The following is an 18403-nucleotide window of genomic DNA, read 5'->3' as shown; positions in this document are numbered from 1 at the left end:
ATCATTTTTGCTCTGCCTCGGTTGAGAGATCAGTTTTGCTGAATAAAGCATGCAGTGGTGTCGTTACAGACTGCAACATCCACAGCATCCAAACAAGCCCTGTGTTGACTTTTGGAACTTTAATGGTCTTTGGATATAGTTTTCATACTCTTTCCGTGTAGTTTTTCAGTGTGCTCTGTGTGTATGAGTTGATAAGCTGCTATTTGCCCTGGAGGTTCCTTTTGTCAGGGCTATAAGGTGGCAGAGCAGTAGGTGAGCTGATGCCATGCTTTCTGCCCTTGTGAGAAGGGATGGGAGGGCATGGTGGGCGATGTGCATCTCCCAAACCACTCTGCTGCTGAAACCCTGTGAACCCCAGTGCAAATTCACGGCTCGGGTGAAACCTGCGTGGAGTATCTCAGAAAATACATAGCTTCGTTTTAAATAATAACTCCCTAGTAGCCCGTTCTGCCTATAAAAATTCTTTAGTATTCAGGTTTTGTCAGAACAATTAATAGAAATGTCAGTGTCAATATGGTGTGTTTTGATTCATGACCTCATCTCCTAATTAGACTGGGCACCGAAAGTGGTGTGTGTCCCGATGGATTCCCCTTCCTGTGCTCGTTCTCTGCCTGCTTTAGCTAACAAAGGGAACAGGAACACGTGTTTCTGCAGACACCTTCAGGTTCCAAGGGATTCGTAACATTTTAAGGCTTCTTTTCTGGAGTATCCCTTGGTTTATTTGGTGTAATACTGCAAATGTATAGAATACCTGTATGGAAGTGCAGCCTTTCAGGTTCATTTAGTGACCAGATGTCCCATCATACATGCCACGTGTCCCTGACTGCATTCAGCACATCCCACTGAGGGTAGTGCCACGCTGTGAATATTGCATACAGCCTCACATCTAGCTTTCTAAAGCAAAACAATTTAGTCACACAGAGCTTTTTGGTGTTTTTTTTTTTTTTTTGTCTCCCTCAAAAGCTATTGTGTTCTGTTTTATGAGTTCTTCATTAACATATAGTAATTTTTTGTTTGTTTATTTTACTTCACTGGTTTTGCAACCAGATTTTCAGAGCTTGTTTTCCATGCAGATTTTCAGAAGAAAAATGTTACATGAGATGCTACTCTTTATGCCTAGACCAGTTTCCTTCATTAGTTTGAAAACAGCTCATGAAAGCCCTTGTATATGTACAGTATTTAGCCTTGGTTAATTAATGGCAAGTAGAAAGAAGAGTAAGAACTTAAAATCTTTTGGTATTTACATCACGTAGTCTAACAATAAATTGATTTAAGCGTGGAGTAGTTGGGAAGGATTGCAGGTCATTAAAATATTTGCACCACAAAAAATTTAAAATTTGAATGTGGGCAGCATGTAAAATGTATGTAATAGCTGACTTGGCAATAAAATCAGGCTTCATCTAACTTGAGCATCGTTATTATTAATGTAAATAAAAGCAATATAAGTTATTTGGACGTTTAGGGCTGTAGTTGGAGAAGGCATAGAAAAGAATTGCAACGACCTTTGGAAAAGTTCAAATGCACTCATAAAGGATAACTGAACTCAGGAAAAATTATGAAAATGCAGGAGACCTCCTATATATAATGAAGATGCACTTTGTGATTGAGTTTAACAGCAGTATTCATCTAAGGGGTGAGAAAATAAAATGTAATACAGATGGACAAACATCATCTGAACCAGCAGTTTCAAACTGAGCTTTAGCAGAGGCTGACTCCTTTGGTGTCTTCTCAAATTAATTTCAAAATGAGTCTGCAACTGTTTTTGTACGTCAGCAATGGTTTGTGTCTCTTCTTAAGATAAAAAGCTTGGATTCAAATATTTATGTCACCTATTGTTATTTCATTTGGAATATATACGTGTATTTTAATTTGGTTTTGAGACCTTTGAGAAGGTATATTATTTCTTAGAATAAAATTTGTATTATTTGTCAATAATATATGTTTGGCTAAGTACAAGAGGCATTGCACAAAGCCCTTTTTTTGGCCCTCTGTGTTCTCAGCAGAAGTGTTGCTGATGTACATGGCTTACGCTGATCCATACCCAAAGTGGGGCTACAGAATGCTCAAGTCCTAAGGTCATAAATCAGGTGTAATACTTTTTAATGAAGAAGGTAAATTTGACAAGTGTCTATATGATTTTTTTTTTTTCTTCCTCAGAAATACCCAAATTGAATCAAAGATTAGCAAAATCCCAGAGAGAGAACGAATGCCTCCAAGAAAAGGTGAAACATCTGACGCTGGTGGCCGACACGGTTGAGCTGAAAACTCAACAGCTTCAAACTTCACTTCAGCAAGGGAATGAGCTACAAAGTAGATGTCGAGAACTACAAAAGGAAACGTTAGGTAAGAGAATTTTGACATTTCAAGCAAACTTCTATGTAAAGTGAAATGCAAAACCATTTTTTTTAAAAGCACCAAAGTTGTGGCCGTTACTGTGAAAGTGCTCATCAGCCAGACTCAGGCCCGGGTGAGATGTGGGCGTTGTGTCATGATGTCAGACAGACAGAACGTCATTGAGGGGTCTGTTACCCTGCTGGGAACACGAGTCAGCGGAGAGGGGTGAGAAGTGAAGGAAGGGAGGAAAACAGTGAGGATGGTGGTAATACAGTTGTGCTGTTACCCGTCAGTCTTACGTACAACATCAGGCAGAAGGCTCTGAGATCAAAACTAAAAGAAATGCTTTCCTTTTGAGTGGAAGGCCAGGCAGGACTTTTGGCTATCAGCAACAGAACTTGAAAAGCAGGTCAGGCTAAGCCAGTCTCTTTTCTCCTAGATTCATTAAAGTTGAGTCTGTCTAATGATTTGCCCTTGGTAACGTGTCGCAAGAATCTGGAGAGTCCTCTTGAAAGCTGTAAGAGTGGTGACAGTGCTTGAAATTATGTTATCTTGTGAGCTTTGTTGAGACAATAGTGCATTACAAGAAGGTTATTTGTGTTAATGCCTCTTGAATCTCTTTTCAAAGCAGTATTGCATTCCTAGTGCTGGCTCAGAGACATTTTGAAGACCTTCAGAACGTATAGAGGTTGTGCTGTTCTGGGCACAGTTCTGAGTCATCAAGTTGGCACGGTGATTACCGTGCTGCCTTATGCACGGTGTGTAACGTCAAATGAAGGAATTCCACTGATCCTTCAATATCAGTGATAATAAAAAAGGTGAGAGTGCAAAGTAGAAGACCACAGGTACCATCCCATGGGTTACCAACCCGTGCTGCTGAGGGCAGTCTTTATTTTTGTCACTGTATGACAGTGCTGTTAGGAAAGCTCCAGCAGTGATGTGAGTGGCAGAAATGAGCAGATAACTCTACATCATTTTCCAGATAGTGTCCATATAAGAAATAGACTTAATAAGTCTTCGTTTTTGTGGCATTTGTTCAAAAAACTAACTTTAAATGAACGCAAAATCAGATTTTGATCAGACAAGGTTATTCTGCGGGCTGTTCACAGCATCCACTTTTGTCTTTTTTTTTTTTTCTTGGGGAGCTGCTGACTGTTCCAGTATCTCAAAAACTTGCCCGTGACATTTTTGGTAGGCTCGTTGTCTGATTGTAGCTACTTCTTGATGCATAGCCCTCCACTCAGAGTAAACTCTGGCAGGCAAGTTTTGGGGAGAGGGCTGCCTTAAACGTGTTTAGCTCAGTCCTTAGCCACAGGATCTTGTTCTGAAGACCTGAGTAAACAAAAGGAAACGAATTGATTCTGTTTAAACTTCCTTTTTCAAGACAATCTTGAACACACTGTTGAACAGTGTGAAAATTTATACCTTTTTGTTTGGCTTGTATGTAAAATCACCAGGAGAGATTATTTTAGGAGGCATGAAGTAAAATGCTGGTAGTACATAAACAGTATCTGCTGTAATAATACATGTATAATATGTATTATTTTACCCAGGCACTTGTCTTGGATACATATATAATAATAAAAGAGCCAAAACCTCAAGTAAGCTCAATATAATTTGCTAGAAAAGGCAAAAGTGAAAGAATTAACTAGTTGCACTGGTTAACTAAATCACATTGCTTGTCTCAAGAGCGTAGGGTTGCCCATGGCTCCTCATGTTTTGCTTGAAATTTATTGGAAAAGATGCTAAAAATGCAGTCGTTTCTTTTCAAAAGACAAGTGTGTTTCTCCTCCGTTAAGAGATTCATGTTTTATCCAAATAATCTGTGTACGTGTGTAACTGCCAGGTTTGACTGTTACAATGCCACAGTCCAAAATTTGGAAATTATATACTTGAGAATATTGTTTGTGTTTTGTTTCGTTGCATAAAAGTGCAATGTGCCAATAATTGCAATGATTTGTATGTCACTTCGAGGATGATTGTCACAGATACTCCGTTCAGAATCCATGTACCAATTTTGGGGGCTTGTTACATTCTTAGGAGTATCATGTATCAGTTCTTTAAGAAGCAGTGGACGTAAGATGCTCATTTTGCCCTCCTACTTGGCTTTCTTCTGTGTTCAGTATAGCTGGAAAACTTATTTCCACTTTCTTTTTGAATATCTCATCCTCTGTCTTTGTATAAATAGACACAAGTAGCAATAGTAAGTCGTAAGCAGTTAGATTATTTATTCTGTACCTTTCCCTGCAATATTCAGAATGGGTCTACCACCTGCCTGCCTTGAGGACAATATAGTTAAGTTCAACATGCATTTTTTTTTTAGGTGGAAAAATGAGTCAAAATACAATCATCTCAGTGCAAAAATAGCGCCTTCTCAAGCATACTTTGACATTTCATTTGTGTTGATGAGCGTTTTCATTTTATTTTTGTAATACGAAGTAAAAAACTCGTGGATGACACAGTCTGGTATGCAGACTGTTGTAGTTCCTTAGGAACAGTCATAGAATCATAAAATCACAGACTGGTTTGGGTTGGAAGGGACCTCAAAGACCATCCAGTACCAACCCCCTGCCATGGGCAGGGACACCCTCCACCACGCCAGGTTGCCCAAAGCCTCATCCAAAACTGTGGATTTTGTTTCGAAGTCGCCGTGTTCAGTGTAACTCCGATAACTTTGCCCATGACTGAGGTTGGTGTTTCTGGTGATGTGGCAGTCCGTGGGCATGGGCAGCTGCCAGGGAGTCCGGCAGCAGTTCCCAGGCATTCCTGGGAGCTGGAATGTTGGCCCTCACTGCAGCTGCAGGAAGGTGGGAGTCCATGTAGTTCAGTATCGTGTCCTCGCTGCTGAAACACGTGGTGGGCTTCAAAGGAAGGAGCAGGAGCTCTGGAATAGCAATTAGAGGATGACCTGTCTTCCTTACAGGTCTTGTCTTGATCTGGGTGGTCCTTGAGCCTAATAAGACAGTCTTTTACGCTATGAAATACGGGGTTTAATATCATGACAGAAGGTATTAGTATCATAACATTTATGCTGCTATGAAAACTACCCTTAGTTTAAGTTCCCTTTTTGGTTTTGCAAAGCTCTTTACTTCAGAGGTTCCTGTAAACAATGAGTTCGCAGTTTCTTCACGTGCATTGTAAAAATACACTTTCTCCTTCAGTTTTCCCCACCTCTAACTCCATGGAGAATTGTCTTGTTCTTATGTTGGAAGACCAGAGGAAGATGCTTGCAGTCTGTAATTTTTTTTTTTTTTATTATTTTATTTTATTTTTTATTTTATTTTTTTTTAATTTTTATTTTATTTTTTATTTTATTTTTATTTTATTTTTATTTATTTTTATTTTATTTTTTATTTTATTTTTATTTTATTTTTTATTTTATTTTTTATTTTATTTTTTATTTTATTTTATTTTTTATTTTTTATTTTATTTTTTATTTTATTTTTATTTTATTTTTTATTTTATTTTTATTTTATATTTTATTTTATATTTTATTTTATATTTTATTTTATATTTTATTTTTATTTTATATTTTATTTTATATTTTATTTTATATTTTATTTTATATTTTATTTTATATTTTATTTTATATTTTATTTTATTTTTTATTTTATATTTTTTATTTTATTTTTTATTTTATTTTTTATTTTATTTTATTAAGATTATTCTATGTGTTCTGTATTTTTGTGATGCTTACATGACTTTCCAGCTCATCTCAAAACCTGAATTTACCTCCCTAAGTTGTGATGGTCTGCTGCAACATGCCGTCAAGCAGTCAGTTATAGTTAGGTTCTAGTTTCTTGCCTTTCATTAATATGCATAACTTTGGGCAATAACTGTGGTATATACGTAGCCCACCACATCATGAGCAGGTTCAGGCTAGCTCACACAGAGCATCTCTACTTTTTGTGCTGAAAAAAGCTGAGCTTACAAAGAAATACTAATTCTAGAGGCCCTATTTCAGTCAGTGGATTATCTTGCCTTTTTTTTTTAAGTATGGCTGTATAAGATAACTAAGATTGCTCAATGTTTTCTGTAAGTTGATCACTGTTTTCAGAGGCTTAAAATATTACCAAGCTTAACTAATCAATAATTTTTGAATGTTAATTCCAGTAAAAATGGTCATAGCTTTCACAAGGGCGGGATGGGTGGAAAAGCCATTGGATTTTATGTTTAAATCTTACTCTGCAAAAATTTTGTTGAAACTTGTCAGGACACTCTTAAAATCATGGAATGGTTTGGGTTGGAAGGGACCTCAAAGATCATCTAGTTCCAACCCCCCTGCCATGGGCAGGGACACCCTCCACTACACCAGGTTGCCCAAAGCCTCATCCAACCCAGCCTTGAACACTGCCAGGGATGGGGCAGCCACAACTTCTCTGGGCAACCTGTGCCAGTGCCTCACCACCCTCAGAGGGAAGAATTTCTTCCTTAGATCTGATCTAAATCTCCCCTCTTTCAGTTTAAAGCCATTGCCCCATGTCCTGTGGGTTTGTATCTGTATCAGTGCTGCTGGTGGATTTTGTTTCTACATCTTTGTGTTTTCTGTTTCATGATGTGGTTTAAGAAGATGCACGTAACCAGTACCATGTCCTGCACATCGTGGGGGTCCCTCCTTTCGCCCTCATTTCTGCCGTCCTGCCCCTGGGCACCCCCGCAGTGACGAGCGCTCACGGCCCATTCTTCCCAAGACCATTACTGCACGTTGCCCAGTAACCTTACTGGCCTCTACAGGAAATTGCAAAGTAAAGACGTTGTTAACCAGTAGCCTGGGTGGCGAGTAGCACATCGCCAGGGTGCAATGGAAACTCAACGGCAACGTTCCAAAATTACGCCTTCCATCTAGAATCCTTCTCCCAGTTAGTTCTTGTGTGATCTGATCTAGGTGGTCCTGCTCCGGCAGGGGGACTGGACTAGATGATCCTTTGAGGTCCCTCCCAATCCCTGACATTCTGGGATTCTGTGAATTTGGGGAGGATGTTTGTGATTCGACTCTCACCGGTTACGCTGCTCTTGGAGTTCAGCGTTAATGTGAGCAACTATAGAGTTCTGGTTTTGACGAGAGAAAAAACTTGGAATTTATTGAACTAAATTAACATTTTTCATTTTGATGCAGCATGCCCGAAAGCGAAGGCATGACTCTTGAAAGAAGCCTAAAATGCTGGACTATTCTGAAAAAGTTTGATCCATGCTTACATCTCTATTAATTTCTCCCCACTACTAGCACTGGTAGGAGAGCCAGCCAAGAGCTACCATCTATGGGTTTGTCTTTTGTTGTTTTTTTTTTTTTCTTCTTCCTCTGTCTACTTCAAAGGAATATTTTGGAAGCTGCTCGTTTATAAAGAGATTTAAAAATTTATAGCACTCCATAGAGCTACTCCTTCCCTCAAGAAGTCTGTGAAGTGCACTGCATTATCTCTCCTGCTCCCTCACCCTTTTAAAATATATTTCCAGAGAAGGATGGTTTAAAAAAAAAAAGAAAAAAAGGGTATGTAATGGGTTCACTGAAAGTTATCTCAGGGGTTAGTGTGACTGTGTGGGTTCTCGGGCATCGCGGCGGTGTAACACTTGAGCAGAAGGGTCACAGTGACCGCTGCTCGTCGTGCTGTGCTCTTTGACTCACTATTTGCTTATTTTGCACGTCAGGTTTCTTTTTTACACGGCGTGTAATAACTTGGAATAGCCAACGTTCTGTGGAGGAAACACAAACAAAACCAAAATTCCATTCGTGTATGGAATTCATGCAGAATATTTAGGACTCTGCGAAATCTTAATGAAGAGCTAAAATACCAGCTAAGCAGGTTGATGTTTTATGTGAGGCGTTTTAAAAGATATTTTTATGAATAAAAAAAATGCAGCAGTTATTTCATAATAAATCAGATATTAAGAAGCAGTGGAATGTTTGATATGGATATGCAGAAGGAGATGTCAAGGCAGAAAGACTGCTGACTCAGGGATTTTTGTTCTCCCCTTCTTGAACAGGTGAGTAAAGCACACATCTGTACGCACTTGGAGAGGTCTGTCTATACAGAACTGGTTGCTGGGTTGGGGTAATAAGCTGGCTAACACCCTGATGATAAAAATGTTCTCTTTGTCTTCTCAAAATATTATTTTCTTCGTGAAACAAGCATCAAATATTATACGAGTTTGCCATGGCATTATAATAAATTAGTGGGAACAAACAACACTTTTTCTTTTTTATTGCCTCACTTGATCTTAGTGAAAATCAATTCCACTTAGTGGATTTACACCATCTACAGTCAGTGTGTAGGAAATCAGCCAGATCTAGTGTCTGTGGTTTGGGGGAGGGTTGTTTTTTTGCTTTAATTTGCCTTTTTTTTCCCCCACAAACTATTTTGAAGCTAATATCCCTCTTTGGTACTGAAATAGTTCAATGCTCCAGGAAAAGAAAAAAAAAAAAAATACAAAAACTTCCAGGATTTGTGATTTACATGTTTTCAAAGTATTTTCCTTTCTTCAACCAGTATTTTGAAGATTCTTGGTTTGTCTGTTTACCTTAGACTTGTAAATTATGGAATATTTCTTATGATAGCAGTCACTTGCAAGAGCTGAAAATAAGCATTAGTTTCTACTAATGTTTCTTCATTCTTGTGCTTCTCATGACTTTCCAAAAATTATCTTTGTGAGTTACGTTTTGCCAAAGAGGTGAATTTGATTGCTGGTTTCGTACCACTTCTCAGACTCACGATGCATCATCCAGTTAGCAAGAGATGACAGGTCTTGAAAAACACAACGCAGGGCAAGGTCTGGTGAATAATTGTCTAATCAAATAGACTTGGGGGGAAAAAAAAAAAAAGACTCAATAATGCCTTCTGATGGTGTCCTTGTCTGTGTTCTTGGGATCGGCAGAATTGCTGCCAAAGCATGTGCTCCTGAAAGAGAGGAGCTGATATCTGTGCTTTCATTTTTATCACCAGCCAAATCCTTTCCTCCACTTAATCGCAGATCTAGAGTAATTTTTCTTCCCCAAATCATTGCAGTTTTCTTTAGCCCATTTATAGTTACGGGTTTACCTCTGTATGGGTTTAAATTGCTGGCTCTGCACATGAAATCTGCCTTTTAAATCTTTTGATGCTCCTGCTTCGGAGGCTACTTAAGTTACTAAATATAAAGTGAGCAGTGGCCTGCTGACATAATAAGACTAATGAGAGATGATTGAGAAACGCAGGCAGCTGTAGGAGTAGCTGGGGGGTTTGAGCAGGGAATGTCAGCACTCCTCACGGGAACAAGGAGCAGTATTTTCATCTCCAAGAAGTGTCTTTAATGACACTTTAAAGACCACTTTGCAAATCCAAAGAGAGACTAGTTTCCTGGAGTTTTAGGTAGGCTGCAGTTCAAACAGCCACTATTCGTACTACAAGTACTGTCGAAATATTATTTTTTTTTTTATGAATTCCAGCTGCAATATTAACAATTTGCAGGGTGAGAGCTGGGGAACGCGGCGTTGGTGTTTGAACAGAATGTGATAAGTGGGTTAGACGAAGCAATGGCTCATTAGTGCTTTTCAGCAGTCTCTTAAAGTGGAAGAGGAAAGAGATGGATGTCATGGAAAGAACAGTGCCCTAGTTCTTTCCATCTAGGTGCTGGGATAATGCTGGGTTGGAGTATGATTTAGTTACAGCCGAAGGGCCCCACTTCACTGCTTTAAGGAAAAGCAGGGATCCGTGTTAAAGGAAATATATTTATTATATTTTGTTTCATCTGCTCGACGTAAGCACTGAGAAAAAAAATACCTGTCTCCTAGGAAAATGAAGGGCAGAAGCTCTGTTTTCTCACCTTCAGTTTTTCCTGCAAGCAGGTAAGTGACAGTATTTCAAATAAATTTTAACACATTGGAGAAGCAGGTCTGTAGGAACAACTCCGACATATCCCAATGGGTTTGGGTTCAGAAAGGCAGGAAATTTGGGCTTAAGGGCCAAATCCTTCCATGCCAGAGTGTGAACCTTGGCCATGGCTGAGCAAATCCCACGTCAGCAGTGTCCTGACAGCAGAAGTGCTCGTAGCTTGTCACCCGTGCGCTCGGGATGGGGGCAGAGGGGAGCAGGGGTTGCTGAGATAGTGGTGTTTCTCTAATTAAGCACTTTGTAAGGTCTTGGAAAAGATCACCATCATGTTTGCATGGTGTGTGCAGTCACTGGCTTATTCTTTTGAGGGCACTGAGCGTGTTCTAGATTTGTACCACTCACAAAAATTTAAAATCTGGTCCTTTCTCTTGCTTTTTCTGTGTTTTTTTTTTTTTAATATACGAACATGAAATAACAAATGTACTAGTTCAGACCTGAGGTCCAGAAAGCTCAGTCCTGGCAGTGGGTCAACGACATGTGCTGGGGGAGATAAGAAACAGGCACTCCTTTTTCTGGCACATCCTCCCAGTTCCTGGCAGCTTTCAGTGATTTAGAGGCTTCCTGGTGGCACTGGTCAGGTCTCCAGAAAGGATGTAAATCTCTACGGCTGGACTCCCTCCCTGGGCTCCTTCCAGGCAGGCTTGTGCTTGTGAGTCACAAATAAAAAGAAGTACTTTCTTGTGCATACAAAAAATGATTTATTTTAGAGAACATAGTACATGAAATAAATAATAAATAAAAGTAAATAGTTCTGCTCTGTGTGTGCAAGGACTTGGAGTATTTAGCTCACTTCTTCGATCCCCTATAGAAACCTACAGCACAGCAAATCATTCCTAGTGTGACAGTCATTTTTCATGTGTGTGTTTCATACTTCTCACAGCTTTGCTACTCTGCTTTTTAAAAAAATGTACTTAAGTATCTTTAAGTGTATGTCCTAATTTGCTCTAGCATTACGTTGTAAGAAAATTTAAATCTTTTTACCCCTTTTGACCCAGCTCATCAGCCAGTATTCAGGGCCTTGTAGGTTCCTCCCTGCAGGGAGCAGTTCTTTAACAGGTTTTAAACAATACCCACAACCTCCTGTTTTCCAGATTACCGGAGAAATTAAGCAACAGGATCTGGGTTCCCGTCTGCCCCGGCCAGGGATCCGTGCAGCAATCTCCATTTCTGTCTCCTGACCATCTTCCAGGTTCGAGCTACTAGTGTTTTCCCAACCCCTCGGATTCTCTGTTTCCTTCTGCCTGGCCGTGTAACGTGGCTGGGCTGTGTTTGCCCTGCTCCCCTTGTGCCCCCGTTCCCTTACAGCAATGCCATGGCTCCTGTGTTGGAGTTTCTGTTCCACCCAGACCCTGCTGTGCCCGAAAGTGCTGAACTGCTGCTCGCCGTTCCCTAAACGAGGGGCATTTCTCACACCCACCAGCCTCGGGGAGGTTTTTTTTGGGCTGCCCCGTGACAAATGCCGTCTTGATCTCTGGGAGTTCACAAGGTTCTTGTGTTCACGTGTGTATGGACTAATCTCTGGAAAAGATTGATCCTAAAACAAGATTAATTGGACAAAGGAAACGGTATCATGGCAAGAGCCAGGCTGGTCCTGGCTGGCCAAGGGGACCTGAGGGGTCTAGGGGGAGACAGGAGGGTGGTGGGATCCATGCTGTCCTGGGGAGCAGCAGGTGGTCAGGTGGGGGCACCAGCCACGGTGTTGGAGCCTGGGAGCCTCGGGATGGATTTGGGAAAAGCTTTTCCAGCAGAGGGTGGTGCAGCATGAGCAGAGGCTGCGGGGGGGGGCTGGAGGGAGTCTCCAGCCTTGGGGGTCTGCGAGACTCAGGTCATTATAGCCACAGATGACCTGGGTGGCTGTCAGCAGTGCTGCCCGGGCAGGCGGGTGAGCTGCCAAAAACCAAGAGGTCCCTCCCAGCCGCCCTTGCTGCGAATCCGTACCCGCCTGAATCACGCTGAGAATCCCACAAAGCTTGATAAAATAATAAAAAAAAATATTTTAATCTGCAGTTCTTCTGCACGTGACTGTCTCCTGCTGGCACACTGGCACTGGGTGGTCGGTGGGACCGGTGGGCAGCACGCAGCCTACGCAGCCTCTCCGCTTCTTGGCGGGAGCGCGCGCGGGGCTGCCCCAGCAGCTCTTTCTCATCAGCAACTGGTACGAGATGAGTCACAGCTTGTCTCGTTTGGACCAAACTATCTGCCAGTTGTTCCCCAAACCGTGCTTAAATGAAGGGAAAATGAAAGGACTTGCCCCCAGTGCTGTTTTCTGCGTGCTGCAGAGCAGTGCTGTGGGCAGAAGTGGCAAATCTGGTCGTTTGCAGTCCCCGGGCAGCAGCGAGAAATGGGTTGTAGTTCTGAAACTGGACGTGGATAAACTTTGCATTTATTCTTAGGTAGGCACAGTCATTTGGGGCCAGAGACTTGGTGAGACAGAACAGCTTGGTACCGTGGCTGGCATTGCCCTGAGCAGAGCTGTGTGGTGGGTTCCTGTGTGCCCACAGCTGAGCGGTGCTGCCATGGCAGAGGGTGCCCAGGAGCGACCAGGCTCTGCACATCTGCAACAGCTGCCAGAGCTGCACGTAGTAACCCCTCTAGAAAGTCCTAACTGCTGCAAATAGTCTCCTCCTCCCTACGCACGTATAAAACACTGAGCTTTTATTTAAATGACACCAATGTTTTCAGAAAACGTCTTGGATTTTTGGTAGGTTTTACAGGAAAAGTAGAAAATGACACCGTTCTATCACGCGTGCTTCTGAACTGATATCACTGTGAAGCTGTTATGAATTAGCTGCAGAATTGATGGCTCCCAGAGTGGCTGCTTACCCAGTGTGATACTTCACAGGGCCTTTTTTTTTCTTTTTTTCTTTTCTTTTTCCCCACTGACAGCTTCACCAGTTGTTGCTGTTCCCAGAGCAGGAACCGGAGCCGTCAGTCAGCACCGGGCAGCTGGAGAGGATGTAAACTGGGTGGCTAAATTCTTGAAACCCCATGTCTGGGCAGATTCTGTGCTCGGTGTTTTGCAGCCATTATGGGCTGCATCTCTGGGAATTCACCCAAATAACAGGAAACAGTCACCAACGTTGGTTCTTTTCCTTTGGTTCAGCACTTCTTGTCTCTGTGCGTGTTCTGTGCTGTGTCCCCGCGGTCTCTGTCCTTGTCACAACGGTCTCACTTTATGGAGAAGATGACACTGCTAAAACAGGGAGGTGTAGGGAGGCAATCTCTGCCTTATCCACCTTTTGCTGCTGTTTGAAGGCAGGGCTGATGGTGCACGCTACCTGAAAGGTTACTGTTGGCTGTTTCTGACTTGGTAAGATACGTTGTGACTCACAAAGAATAAGTAAAATTAAACGTGAATGATATTGAGATGGATTTGGACTGAGGAGTCTTTAAAACGTGGTACTTCTTAGCACTTTCAAATGAGTATCAGTATTACGAAGCGTGAATGCTTTCTGCTGGCTTTGCATATTTCGCAATAAGCTTTATGTTCATTACTGGAGAACGTTTTTACAAAAGCATTTGGATGCATTTTTCTCTATTCAGCACGTTTTCAGCATAAGTTTCCATTTGTATTACCATTCTCCTTATTAGCTTCCTTATTTTCACTATGCTTTTCAAACTCGATTGAAATCCGTCTTACTTAGTCTCTGTGGGTGTGGGTCTGATCCCTCAGACTTTCTGCTCCCGTTGACTTTGGTGGGAACTCTCTCTAGAGAAGACTTGCAGAAACCAGCCATATAATTGAATCCATCTACTCCTTCATGAAAAACTCCTGTCCAATGCTCAGTCATTATGAAAACTTCCGAAAACAAATCGAGTAGAAGAAGAAACAGAGCTGAAAGAGACCACCCAAAGTACTAGAACCAAAATAAGCGTTATCCATCTCCTTTTCTTTTATTCCAGAACTTGTGTCCATACTCCCACATCTAGGAAGAGGTTATTAATAATAGAGGTTATTAATAATTGCCAGAGATCTTCTATAATAACAATTTTTTAGATTGTCTAGCAGGAATGTTTGTGAAAATCTGCTCTGTAGCAGCCGTCCCCGTGAGAAGAAGGGCAAAGGGCCCTCCTCCTGTTGTTGATCTACAGCAATTTGGTCTGAATCTGTTTTCATGAAGCAGTCACACTGCAGCACAACTTGCTGTTGTCAAGGTTAGATCGTTCCCACATGTTCTGCCTAACATCTGCTTGGTGGGTGAAGCCAAAGTTTCTCCTTTTTCTGTAGGTATTCGGAGCCGTTTACTTCATAAGGCCACATCAGGATGAATGGCAGGAAATTAAAGTGGAATTATTTAGCTTTGGAAAAGTGTACAGAACAATACATTATGGAGGAATGCCCAAGTGAAGAAATTAAAAGTAAACACAAGTGCCTGCAGGTGGTCTGATCTGTCCGCCGTGCACTTGGCCACGAGTTCCCGTTGGCAGAGCCAAGGTGCCAGCTCTGAGCAGCAAACGCCGCGCTGGGGCCGGTTCTACTGGGCAGTTTGTGACGCAGATAACAGGATTGAACACCCTGGAAGTGTTCAAGGCCAGATTGGATGAGGCTTTGGGCAAGCTGGTGTAGTGGAGGGTGTCCCTGCCCATGGCAGAGGGTTTGGAACTGGATGATCTTTGAGGTCCCTTCCAACCCAAACCATTCCATGATTCTATGATTTTGATAACACAGTGACCTCTGAGTACAACGGGGGCTTGTCAGAGAAGTCTTTCAGACAGCTGGGAGGAAGTTCTGGCAAGACCACTGTCACACACACGCGGTTTTTAAATAGTCAGGGGTTTATCTCTGGGGGTTCTGTTCCAGAGCAAGGGTGGATGCTCAGTGCCTCTTTCCCAGGGAACCGAGGGAAAACGCGGTTGGCTTTCCAGGCGCTGAAACAGTGAGAAGGTACTGAAAGGTGATAAACTGCTGGTTCCCAGGGGTTTGGACAAGCAGTTCAGCTGCCCTCGCCTTTATTGTGGTCCTGCACGACCACAAACTTCATGTGCTGTTGATCAAGGTACATGCCGTTACGTCAGTTTATAGGGCTTCAAATCCTGAAGTTATGACTGTGCTTAGGATTTCTCTTTTAAAAAATGGATAACATGATGCCACACACAAAACCAGATGAGGTTTCTTTGATGTGTAACTGTTTGAGAAGGAGTAAATTTGTCACTTTTTCATTTACATGAGACTCTGCAGAAGGAGTGATGTTTAATAGTTCTTTTATCTTTGCTCAGTATTTTCTTTGGTGGTTTTTTTTCCAAATGGGGGGAGAAAAAAAAATATAATTAATTGTAGAGATGAAAAGAACTGGGATGTAGGGTGGAAAAAAGGTGAAGGCTGATTGAAACTGATAGATGGTGTGTTCTGAAAGATAACATTTACCTAGGAGGGTCTAAGACAAAATATCTAGTCCCATTAAGTCAGTGTCGATGCATCATATGAATTAGCATTATTTTCAGGTCCACCTTCTTGCATACTTCTGCTCTCAGCATTACAAACCATAAGATTTAAAGCATTTCATGTCTACCTGTAGTAGAATTTGATGTTTTCTGGTAGGATAAAAAAACCCAAACACACACAAACCAGCTTCTTGGTATAAAGCCGGTCTCTGCTCGGGGCTGAATAGAAATTGGAAAGCTGTTTGGAAGCGTACAGCAGTGCAACGGCATCCCAACCTTTTCAATAGAAGTAATGTGTTGTTCTTGAGAAAATACAAACATCTGGCTCAGATGGTTTGTAAGCAGTGAGAAATCAGTTCAAATATTACAATTAAAAACGTTTCTCGGAGGCAGCGCTGTGATGTGCTGCTCTGCCTGCAGAGGTGGGAGGGACGAGCTGCGGGGCCGAGATGCAAATGAAGCACAATACATGTACAAGTGAATTATTTCAGTAGGAACACAGACACAAAAGCCATGTTTTTGTTCACAGATTTGACAAATCAAGTAGAGACAGTTGGGCTGAAGCTGCAGAAGGTGACAGCGGAGATGGACCACTACAAAAAGCTGTTAACGTAAGATTTCTGTTTGCTCCGTTGTTTTTGACCACTTTTTGCAGAGCACGCTGCTTGTCAGGATGGTTTGAGATGGTTATGACCAACAGAGAAAACACTTTCTCTTCACATTAAAGAGTGGGTGAGCGTGTGTGTCCGTCGAGACAGGGCTTTCTTCCTCCAGCTGTGGTTGGTGATACCGCAGAGAGGAGGGTCAGGTCACCTCGGTCCTGCGCTTCACTTAACACACAAGCGTAGGATCATTTTTGTGAAATCCACTAAAAACGTGTGTGGAAGGTAGTATTTCACAGTGTAGATTTGGGATGGAGGGAAGGGTTCAATAAAACCAATCAGGAACTTTAGCATTTAATCATTGACTATGATTTATTACTTTTTTTTCCCCAAATGTAAGTTTGCTGTCACTTTTCCCCCCGCACCAGTATGTTGTTGTGGTTTGTATTTTGACTGTGCCTGTGGTTTCAAGTGAGAGTATACAAAACCTAAATTAAGAGAAGGGGAAAAAAAAAAAAAAAAAGAAGAGAATGTCATCAAATAGTTGTTGGAGCTAACGGAAGCACGGTGTGAGACAAGAGCAGTCGCACAGCGTGAATAGCTCGGCTCATCCCGGCTCCAGCCCACGCGATGGAGCGGTGCCCGCAGTGATGCCCATCTGGCTCCATCCTGCTTTCGGATGTCGCTGCCCCAGCCCACGCACAAAGGGGAGAGCAAAGGTCCCTTCAACCCAAACCATTCTATGACTGTGAAATGAGGCCTCTGTCAAAACTTGAGGAAATCATAGAATCATGGAATGGTTTGGGTTGGAAGGGACCTCAAAGATCATCTAGTTCCAACCCCCCTGCCATGGGCAGGGACACCCTCCACTACACCAGGTTGCTCAAAGCCTCATCCAACCTGGCCTTGAACACTTGAAATAAGGAAAAGGATGGACCTCATCAACCTTGTTGCGCTGTCGCACGCTGTTCTCCTGGTGAACGTTCCGATGGTGGAGCAAGGGCCGTGCGGCGGAGCCGCCGCGTTCCCCAAGGCCGCCCTCCATCGCCTTTCGCAGGAGCTGTGTCAAGTACCCAAAATTGGGCCAGGTGACCTCGGGACTCCCATCCCGGGGCAGGGGTGCTCAGCAGGACCCACGTTGTCACCTCTAAAGGCTGCGGGCTCCGGGATCGGAATGCTTTCCCGTATTGAAAATCCACATCGCTTCCATGTGCCATAGAAAGCCCTTCAGAAACAGCAGCAACCTTTATAATTCACTACTGAAAACCAAAACTGCTGTTCCAAATGTTAAGCTCAAGAGTAAAACTGTATGTTTTCCTGAAATTTAAAGAAGGATTCGTTCTTCTATGATGTGTGCTTTCTGGTTTCGGTTCCTGTATTCAGAAGGTCTGATCGTAACGAAGTTGCAAATATTTGGAATGCTTAGCAACAAAGTATTTTAATGATAATACAAATATTGAATATGAAAAAAAGATTTCGTGAACATAGTTAAATAAACACTAAAGGGTTTCCAAACGTAATATTAAAATTTCAATGTAACATCGGTACAATTTAATAAAACAACATATTCTATATCTGTTTAAATGTAAATACGAAGCTTAACCATGGTTATTAATTGGTGAAATGATGACGTAACAACAAGAAATCTGCAAAGTTTCCAGCTCTCTTACCTATTAAATTGTTATTTGTTCATTTTTATTTGTATCTTACTTGAAACTTTCGTCAGGGTTGCAAGATCGCACTTTCTTGTTTGCAACATTAAACTTGTGATCCTAGGTTAGGCTGAGATGTCGTTGGAAGAGTAACTTCCAATTATTTCAAAATGTTAGCTAGAACTAACAGAACTTTTTGTTGTCTGCCTTGTAACTGAAATAGAAAATGCAAGTTAGATAATATCCCAATAAATGTGATGTTCAGATTACCGCATGAGTAAAGACTATCATTTCTTTGGACAATACACATTTTTTTTAATGTTTTCTTAGGGTGAAGTCAACGGAACTTGATGTCTGTCAAAATGAACTGAAAAAAATGAAATATGAAAATGGAATTTCTGAGTCAAGGTAAATACTGCAGTTACATGTCACAACATAACAGATTTCTGAACAGAGAAAGCAAAAAATTGATTTTATGATTTTAATGCAGCTTTTATGCAATATTTTTTTCTGATTTTAGTTTCTATTTTTGTGTTCACATCACTAGATTTAATTCCAAAAAGAATGC

General features: G+C 41.6%; 1 protein-coding gene across 1 annotated transcript in view; it reads left to right on the top strand.

Moving 5' to 3' along the window:
- LEKR1 (leucine, glutamate and lysine rich 1) overlaps window positions 1-18403 on the top strand; it is a 53609-nt gene that overhangs the window by 24387 nt on the left and 10819 nt on the right. Inside the window, exons 5-7 of the mRNA XM_086618539.1 lie at window positions 2158-2343; window positions 16111-16192; window positions 18166-18243. Coding sequence (XP_086474665.1) covers window positions 2158-2343; window positions 16111-16192; window positions 18166-18243 — 346 coding nt within the window. The remainder of the gene's footprint in view (window positions 1-2157; window positions 2344-16110; window positions 16193-18165; window positions 18244-18403) is intronic.

Source organism: Tauraco erythrolophus, chromosome 11, assembly GCF_009769465.1.
Source record: "Tauraco erythrolophus isolate bTauEry1 chromosome 11, bTauEry1.pri, whole genome shotgun sequence".
NCBI lineage: Eukaryota > Metazoa > Chordata > Aves > Musophagiformes > Musophagidae > Tauraco > Tauraco erythrolophus.
Note: the sequence above shows the minus strand (reverse complement) of the source record. Positions and strands in the feature narration are given on the sequence as shown.